The following is a 9,324-nucleotide window of genomic DNA, read 5'->3' on the forward strand; positions in this document are numbered from 1 at the left end:
ATGCAATTGTGCGCCTCTTCCCTCCTAGTGGTGCGGGGAGAGGAAGAAAAAAGGCAGAAAATGTTGGGAACTGTCACTGCGGCGCTTTTGGTGGGGAATTTTTTTTTTTTTTTAATTTGAAATGCGAAGGCACCGGATGGAGACAGACGCGCAGGCACACGCACACACACCCGCGCGCGCACACACACACACACACACACACACACAGGAATATTTTTATATTGCTGAGTATTTGGGGGTGCTTGCCCGTGACACCGGGCTCCAGAGCTGCGAAGGGGGTGTTGGGGGGGCCGCTTGGCTGACGGTGATCGGATTAGGGGTCAAATGGAGAACAGCTGAAGCCCTCGCGGAGACTCGGGGTTGGCGAGAGGAGGGGGGGGACTGCGACTTTGCCTTTCCGCTGCTTTGCACGCAGGATTCCTGGTGAGCAAAGTGGCTTTGGAACATGTCGCAGTAACATGCTTAAAATTCTTGACAACTGCAAAATAAACTGCTAGTTTCATTTTTCTTACCCCTCCCCTTTCTTCCTGCCCTTGTGTGTTTATTTTGACTTGGGGGGGGTTGTGGGGGACCGTGTCAGGCCTGCAGAAATGTCCCCTCCACTCCCCCCGCCCACATCCACAGCTAAATAGCTTTCGGTTCATGGAGACAGAGTGGGGTCTTATGTCATCCCCACCTGGAGGCTGCGAGGTCGGCTTGGTTTTTTTGACGCCGTGTCCCCCTCCCTTTTCCCTTGCAAGATATAACACGTGGGAGCCGGAGGAGAACATCCTGGATCCGCGGCTGCTGATCGCCTTCCAGAACAGGTGAGCGTCCCCCAGCCGCCGCCGCCGCCGCCGTGCCCGTATATGGGAGTGGGAGAGGGGGCCACGCAGCAAGGGAAAAGGGGGAGCGGGCCTGGAGGGGTGCGGGCGGGAGCCCCCTTCCCCGACCGGCCTGCACAGGCAGGGCTGCGGCCTCGGCCCCTCTAACCAACGTCCTTGGCGGTTGCGGCAGCCTGGGGGTGGGGGCGGGGCGGGGCCGGAGCAGCCGCGGCTTGTGTTTGGGGGGAACTTCGAGAAGGGTGCGCGCGGGTGGCCCTGCCGCTGCCCGGAGACCTCGAGGCTGCGCCTGGCTCCCCACGGGGGGCCCCCCTCTCGTGGCAACCCTCGAGCCCCACCCCCGGAGCCTAGGTGTTGCTTTCCTGTAGCCACTGGCCGCTTGGCACAGGCACCTCGCGGGGCAGCGCCGAGGGAGCTGGCGTTGTGAAACCGCCGGACGTCACGGAACTGAGCTTAACCTGTTGGGGGCTGGAGAAAAGTTGACAAGGCCTTCACCACCAGCCACCCCAAGCTTCGACCCCCTCCCCCCTCCCCGGGGAGCTTGGGATCAGCAGGGGGTAGATTCTGTCTAGTGCCCGGTGCCCTTCACACCCCCCTCCACTGGGCCACTTGGCGGGGGTCCATCCGCATCCCCTGTGCAGGGGGAGTTGGCCCAAAGGGTATGTGGGATAGCTGCCTGGTGGTGGAGGGGTGGCTTCTGCCGAGGGGCTCATCCTGGTGCGCACAGATGCTTGTCGCGCTGCAGCTGCTGCGGCTGGATTCACCGCCGTGGCTGTGGTTCTCTGTTTCGGCGGGAGGGTGGGGGGAGCAGAGCGGGCGAGAAGGGGAGGAGCGGTCGGAGTCCAGGAGCTCGGCCACCCCGCCGCTTTCCATCACCCCTCCCCCCTTTTATTTTGCATTATTTCCTGTGGCGCGTTTGGCTAAAACTGTAAACTCTAGACCCTGGGAGAGAGCGACCGGCGGGGAAGTTGCACTCCCGCGACGCAGGGGGGCGCCGAGAAGGGACCCTGCCCCGGTTCCACCTGGGAGTTCACCGCGGTGTAGCCATGTCAGCGGCTGATGCCATGTTGCATAATGGGTCCCCAAAGAATTAAAACGCAGGCTGTTGCAATGCCACGCAACTTTGGAGTCAGGCCCTTGCCCCCGGGCATGGCAGAACTCCCCTGGGTTAGCCCACGGGCAAGAGGGTGCCTGGCGTCGTCAGAGCCCGGGGTTCTGGCCCGGGAAGGGGTTGCAACTTTGGCAAACGCCGGGGAGGCACCCCTTTCTCCCCTGGCAGGCTGGGGGCAGGGCTGGGACGATCTGCTCCTCGGGCCACCCTCCGCCAGGCTGCAGGCGGAAGCCTGGCCGTTATATTGACCGGGGCCACCTCTGGTGGGCTTTATTAATAATTGGGAAACCGAGACTGCCGGGAGCCCCCCGCGGCGAGGAGGCGGTGCTTCCGCGCCTCGCCCCGCCCAGCCGCTCCGCCCGGGCCGACCCAGAGCCGGTTCACCTGGTGGCTGCGAACCTGGCCAGGCCGTGGCCTCCGCTGCCGGCCCCCGCCCCCAACCCCTAATTGGCTCATTTGCCGCCATGTAAACAAGGGCGCAGCCCCTCCCCCTGTTTAGTGCCTGGCCTTTAAGAAAATGAGTCCTCCCTTCTGCCGGCGACACTCGCTCTCTGAATCTTAATGAGGTCATTAGCATCCCGTGCCTCTGATGGGGTGGGACACTTCGGTGCACACCTCGTTTGGACTTGTTTGCGTCCCCTGGACCCCCGCGCCCACCCCACTTTGTGCCGGGACACAGGCCCGAGGCTGTGGGCGCCCAGCTGCCGCCTCCCCGATGTAGAGGCAAGGCTGCGGGGAGGGGGGGGAGGTGCCAGTTCAGGTGCGGATATAGGACTTGGGGGAGACCTTTGCGGGGGACCCGGTGGTCAGAGGAGGGTCGGTGTGAGCACAGAGTGGGGCTCTGGGACCCGACCGTGGCGCCCAGCTGGAGGCGCAGGCGACCTTCTGCCCTGAGCTCTTGATCCTACCACCTCTTGCTGATCTGGCTGCTGGTGAAGGGGGGTGGGGGGAGCGGGCGTCACCTCAGGTTATAGCAGGAAAGGAGGTGACCCCGAGGCTAACAGCGCTGCCTTCTGTCGCCCCCCCCCCCCAGGGAACGGCAGGAACAGCTGATGGGTTACCGGAAGAGAGGGCCGAAGCCCAAACCGCTGGTGGTGCAGGTGAATATCCCCGCTGGTCCTAGGGCTGTCCACTGGTCTTTCCCTTGACATTGACACCTGAACTGCCTGCGGGCCCCAAGGGCAGGGAGAGTCTTTCCAGAGCACCCAAGTTCACACTGCCCCTGGAACACAGCTGCTGACCCCGTGGGGCTGGGACACTCCTGGCACCCGAGGCTGACTCCGGGCCTGGCCTCCTTCTCCTCCCTCTTCTCACCTCCCCCCTCCATCCCCACCTCCTTCCCCCAGGTACCTACCTTTGCCCGCCGCTCCAATGTGCTGACTGGCCTCCAGGACTCCTCCGCGGACAACCGCTCCAAGCTGGAGCTGGGCGCTCAGGGCAAGGGCCAGGGCCACCAGTACGAGCTCAACAGCAAGAAGCACCACCAGTACCAGCCCCACAGCAAGGAGCGGACCGGCAAGCCCCCGCCGCCGCCGGGCAAGAGCGGCAAGTACTACTACCAGCTCAACAGCAAGAAGCACCACCCCTACCAGCCGGACCCCAAGATGTATGACCTGCAGTACCAGGGAGGCCACAAGGAGGCGCCCAGCCCCACTTGCCCGGACCTGGGCGCCAAGAGCCACCCCCCTGACAAGTGGGCCCACGGGGCCGGGGCCAAGGGCTACCTGGGAGCCGTGAAGCCCTTGGCCGGTGCGGCAGGGGCTCCAGGCAAGGGCTCCGAGAAAGGCCCCCCCAACGGGATGACGCCGGCCCCCAAAGAGGCAGTGGCGGGCAACGGGATTGGGGGCAAGATGAAGATCGTCAAGAACAAGAACAAGAACGGACGCATCGTGATCGTGATGAGCAAATACATGGAGAACGGCATGCAGGCGGTGAAGATCAAGTCCGGCGAGGCTGCCGAGGGCGAGGCGCGCTCCCCCAGCCACAAGAAGCGGGCTGCCGAGGAGCGCCACCCCCCTGTCGACAGGACTTTCAAAAAGGCAGCGGGGACAGACGAGAAGAAGGCGGAAGCACCATCCAAGAGGAGGGAGGAGGAGGCGCCGGGGGCCGGCGACCCGCAGCCCCAGGACGCCGGCTCCCGCAAGCTCTCCCCGACCAAGGAGGCCTTCGGCGAGCAGCCGCTGCAGCTCACCACCAAGCCCGACCTGCTGGCCTGGGACCCGGCCCGGAGCTCCCATCCGCCCTCCCACCACCACCACCACCACCACCACCATCACCACCACCACCACTCGGTCGGCCTAAATCTCTCCCACGCGCGCAAGCGCTGTCTCTCTGAGACCCACGGCGAGCGAGAGCCGTGCAAAAAGCGCCTCACGGCGCGCAGCATCAGCACCCCCACCTGCCTGGGGGGCAGCCCGGCCACCGAGCACCCCACCGACGTGTCCCCCACCGCCGCCCTCCCGCAGCCCGAGGTCATCCTGCTGGACTCGGATCTGGATGAGCCCATAGACTTGCGCTGCGTCAAGACGCGTGGCGAGGCCGGGGAGCCCCCAAGCGCCCTCCAAGTGAAGCCCGAGGCTCCCGCGACGGCGTCGGTGGCGGCAGCTGCGCCGGTGACGGTGGCCGAGAAGCCTCCAGCCGAGGCCCAGGACGAGCCCGAGGAGCCGCTGAGCGAGTTCAAGCCCTTCTTTGGGAATATAATTATCACCGACGTCACCGCGAACTGCCTCACTGTCACGTTCAAGGAGTATGTGACGGTGTAGCCGGAGGGCTTCCGAAGGGGAACGCCATCCCCGCGGGTGGCTTAGCACCTGGTGCCTAGGGGCGGACTCCTCCTCTCTCGCCAGCTGCGGGAGATCCGGGATCCGGGCCTGCCCCCCCCCCCCCCCCCCCCCCCCCCCCCCCCCCCCCCCCCCCCCCCCCCCCCCCCCCCCCCCCCCCCCCCCCCCCCCCCCCCCCCCCCCCCCCCCCCCCCCCCCCCCCCCCCCCCCCCCCCCCGCGCTGGACCTCCCCTCCCCCGTGGATCTCCGGGACTGACAGGGCAGCCATGCGCCTCCGTCTCAGAGTTATAGTATTATATTTTAACCGTGCTAACTTGTCAAGTGCAGACTTTACTCCCGTTTGTACGTGGTGTTATTATTGAAATGTATTGTTTGAGCTCAAAAGGCCCGACCACCCCCTTCGGGCTGATATATATATTTATTTGTAGGTATTTATATATGGAAATATAAAAACCTAGATTTATGGAGTTTCTCTAGATCATGTTATATTCTATATCAGACAAACTATTTTCTGTTGACCTTTCCTCCTGTTCATTCAGTATTTCGGTTGATTTCATTCCTTCTCCTTCCTGGAACTGCAACGCCAGGCACCTTGGTATATATTTTTTGATACTGTACACATGGATGTGTTGTTTCTATGTGCAAAAAAAAAAAAAAGTTTGTTTAAAGGCTAAACGAGCTCTCTAGAAACTGCTGCTACTAGAAATGTCTAAACTATAAGCTTCCAATTATTATCTGCTTGAATGTAAATATTAAATGGAGATGTTGAAGGTGCATTTCGCTGTTTGAGATTAGTGCAGGGGGGACGTTTGGAGGTTCGGGAGGCGGCCGCCGGACTCCTCTCCCCACCCCTCCTACCCCTTAGGTTTCAGGGAGGAAACCTACTGCGTCCTGCGCTAAATCTTTGCAAAAGCAAAGTGGCCTGGTTTCCTGGGCAGAGGCGCCCGCGCCAGAGGAGTGACCCTGCTCCCCGGAAGTCGAGAGGCGCTCCAAAGGAGAGGGGAATTCCTGCGGGGGGGAGGGTCGGCGTCGCCCTCGCCCCCAGGGTTTCCAGGCCCGCGGTGCCCACGGCGCTGGCGGACCAGGGACCTGCGTGGTGGGGGGAGGGGTGCACGGGGTGGGGGGAACTGGCGGCGCGCAGGGGTGGGTGGGGCCAGCCCCCATACCCCCGCCCTCCCCCCCCCCCGCAGCCGCGCGCCGCACCCGCCCGGCACCTGCTGATCTTTGCCCCCCCACCCACCGGTGCGCAACACGCCCAGGCGTTGGCCCGGTGGGGCAGGGGTGGTTTTAGTAACGCTTGCCCGGTAAGGCAGGTTCGGCGGGGAGGGGACGCTCCCACCCTGTCTCCGTCGCTGGCGGGCATCGCTGGCCCCGCCCCACCGAGGAAGCCGCCGAGGCTCTTTCTCTGCCAGCCTCTCTCCCCGGAAACCACCAGGCCAGAGGCTCCGACTGGAGGCGCAGCGAGCGCGGCCGGGGCAAGGGCGGGGGGCTTCCTGCGTGGTGGATGCGGAGGGGGAGGGGGAGGAGGGGAGGAGGCCTGGCTGGCAAGGCTTGCCCGCCCCTGTTTCCTCAGTGAGCGGGACCCCAGTCCACCCGACCCGCGAGGCTGGGGCCCTTGGTGTCGCGGGGCAGGAAGGGGTTAAGGGATCAGAGGGGCCGAGGGGAGTGGGCTGAACACCAGGTCGTCTCCCCCCCCCCTCCCCCCCAAGCCGCGACTCGGGGAATGCAGCGTCGCGGCCAGCTTTCTGCAGACGCAGCGATCTTCCTCCCGACTGGGGTGGCCGAGCAGGGCCAGGGGCCGCGGGACTGGGGCCCTGGTGGGTGCCGGGCTGCCCCCCCACCCTCCAAAGCCCCTCGCCCGCCCGCCGGCCTGGGACTGAGGGCCAGAGCCTGTGCGGGGCGCCAGGGCGGAAGAGGTCAACGCGGTTCAGAATGAGGAGGGGGCGGTGGTGAGAGCGCAGTGCTGGGAAGGCCGGGGGAAGAGATAGAGGCGGCCGGGAGGGCGGGAGGCCTGAATGCGGACAGTGTGGCCAGTGTTGGCTGCAGGCCACCAGCGGCTGGAGGTGGGGGAGGGGAGGGGGAGGGGAGAGAGGGAAGGGAAGTTCTAAAAAAAAAAAAACCGTTGGGAGTTTCTAGCCTGGCTTTTGTGAATTGTCCCTCCCACTACCCCCATCACCCCAGCCCCCTTTAGAGTGAGTTAAACACTCCCCCCTCCCCCTCCATGTAATGAATGCCCTTTGCCACCCTGGGAGTGGAGGGAGGGGTGATCTTGACTGCTCCTGGCAGACTGCCTGCTCAGCACTAGAATCGGGCCTGCCGTTCACTGGCTGGTACACACACAAAGACGCATGCCAGGCAGGGATTTCGGCTCCCTGTTTTTCCGGTGGAGGGAAACTAAAAAAATCAGCAGTGGCGAGGGGAGCCCGGGGCTCAGATCTGCACAGCTGGTGACTTGGGGGTAAGCCTTGGCCCTTGGGGGCGCCCCTGCCGGCCAGTGGGTGGCCTCTGCCCGGCTGAGCCTGGGGGGGGGGCGGGAGCTAGAGGATGGCACTGTGGGCATCAGGGAAGGCAGACAGCAGTGCAGTCTACCATCCGGGGGGAGGTGGCCTGAAGCCCGGGAACGTGGCAGAGCTTCTGGGATGGGTCCTTGAGGAGAGTGGTCCTAGGGAGAGCCTGGAGCCTGCTGGAACAGAGGCCAGCAGGTAGGTCACGGGGAGCTGCAGGGATGCCCAGCATGGCGCCAGGCCCAAGCGCGTCCAGCAGCCATGCTGGCCCCAGGACCCTGTCATGTGCCCAGCTCCTCAGACGCACAAGACTCCACGTGAGCATCGTGTCCTGTTCAGACCCCACAGGGCTTGGGGTCCCTTGTGGGATGAGAGCCCGAGGCTCTGAGGGCTGGCCAGTGTGTGGGGTGCGTGGCCGCCACGTGCTTCTTCGTGATCCTAGAGTGAACCCGCCTGCTCTACGTCCTGCAGAGACGTGCTCCACGCCCACTCGCCCTCCAGGCCTCTTGGACACAGATGTGCCAAAGGTTGGGAACTCTCAGAGAGAGTCCGGAGCACTGGCTTTGGGGGAGTGGGGGGGCCATTAGCCCCGGGTCTTCGGGGCGTGGACTGCTTCTTCCGAACTTGGGGCCCAGCCCTTCCCAAGCAAAGGGTCACGAACTCTCTGAGTCCAAGTTCAGGAGAGAGAAAGCAAAATAGGAAGCCGGGACCTAAATCCTACATACCAGGAGACCCAGACTTCTCCAGATGAACCTTCCTGAGGGGCCGAGCCATGAGCACAGAGAGCCCAGGCTGACCCGCCACCAGGGAGGCACTCGGCCCCTTCGCCCCTCAGAGGCTGGCCCCCTCCCTCCCCAGCTGAGTCCCAGCTTGGCTCCCCCTGGACGTTGGCACCCACCCCAATTCGCCGTCAGGTGTTCAGCCTCGCCGCGGTTGCTCCGTTGGGGTGCCCCCGCTCGGGCTGCCAGACTCAGCACGTAACCACCTAGGCCACCTAGCTGAACTTGAATTTCAAAGGGACGATGCGTATTTTTTAGTGTGTTTCATGAAATATTGAAGAATCGCTAATACTAGAAAAACAAGTGCATCATGTATGTGAACTCAGACTTCTCTGGCCATCCTGGATTTTATCTGGAAACCCTCTTTGGATCCTGACTCGCCAACACGGTCAGTGCCCACCCCCAGGGACAGTCCAGTCCGACAGAAGGGAGAAGACGCCGAGCGCTGGCAGCATGGGCCCCGCCGGCACCCTGGTCGTCAGGGCACGAGGAGGTTGGCGAGGCGCGGTCCGCCCGTGACACCACAGGACAGCGGGGTGAAGGAAGGCCAGGGCTGGTCCGCCCCGGGCCCCGGGCAGAGGCTCTTCCTCTCGCCCGCCCGCTCCAAGCCGCACACTTGGAGAACATACTGGAAGAGCGGGGCAGAGCAGGTCCAGATGCGGCCCCCACTCCCCTTCATCAAAACCTGGCCCTTCAGTTTCCTCGTCCCCCTGAAAGATGTGCTTTGAGGATGAATGAGGTCAGGACTCGGCCTTGAGCGCTTCTGGAAAGCCCCCCAAGTAAACACACAGGTTATTTTCTTACCAGGGAACATTAAACACCCCTGGGCAGATCCAAATGCCTTCTAACGACTTCTGGCCTGGGGCCTCAGCTGGACGGAGGGACAGCTACCCAGTGGCGTTTGCCGAAGCTGCCTGCCAGCCCTCCCTGCGCCCTCCCTCCTCCCCTCTCCCTGTAACCCAGTGGGCACCGCCAGCCCCCTGCACACGGTCCTCGCCACCTGCTTGGTGGATCGCCCGTTGGCCCGGGACCTCGGCCTTCCTCAGCCCCTCCGCTCGCCGAGAATAACACTGGGACCTGAGAGTCCGGCTGAGCCCCTATGAGCTGAACCCGCCCTCGTGCAGAACCAAACCCTCACACTCTCTGCAACAGTTTCTCCCGTGGTTCCGTGTTATGTTGACCACTCGTGTGAGACGGTAAGAACTCAGAAGGAGTAAGAGTTGTTCCTGAACTCGTTTCCGTTCTGCGGCCACAGTGCAGAAATCACTGCCCGCCCCCACCCCACTCCCAAGCCCGTCCACCCCCCCCCTCTTCCCTTTGCAATTACTG

At 63.7% G+C, this 9,324-nt stretch overlaps 1 protein-coding gene across 1 annotated transcript; it reads left to right on the forward strand.

The window, feature by feature from the left end:
• Window positions 1–346: 346 nt before the first annotated feature.
• CBX4 (chromobox 4) lies at window positions 347–4,822 on the forward strand. The gene is made up of 3 exons (XM_029929073.1): window positions 347–806; window positions 2,966–3,032; window positions 3,279–4,822. The coding sequence occupies exons 1-3, from the start codon at window positions 643–645 to the stop codon at window positions 4,692–4,694; spliced, it is 1,647 nt and encodes a 548-aa protein (XP_029784933.1). The 5' UTR covers window positions 347–642; the 3' UTR covers window positions 4,695–4,822.
• Window positions 4,823–9,324: the final 4,502 nt, after the last annotated feature.

This window comes from Suricata suricatta, chromosome 17 (assembly GCF_006229205.1).
Source record: "Suricata suricatta isolate VVHF042 chromosome 17, meerkat_22Aug2017_6uvM2_HiC, whole genome shotgun sequence".
NCBI classification, from domain to species: Eukaryota; Metazoa; Chordata; class Mammalia; order Carnivora; family Herpestidae; genus Suricata; species Suricata suricatta.

Excerpts from the sequence above, each read along its gene's own strand:
- CBX4 (XM_029929073.1), top strand. The coding sequence starts at position 643 with ATGGAGACAGAGTGGGGTCTTATGTCATCCCCACCTGGAGGCTGCGAG. Across the intron at positions 807-2,965 it reads CTGATCGCCTTCCAGAACAG|GGAACGGCAGGAACAGCTGA; the intron begins GTGAGCGTCCCC and ends CCCCCCCCCCAG. Across the intron at positions 3,033-3,278 it reads CCAAACCGCTGGTGGTGCAG|GTACCTACCTTTGCCCGCCG; the intron begins GTGAATATCCCC and ends TCCTTCCCCCAG.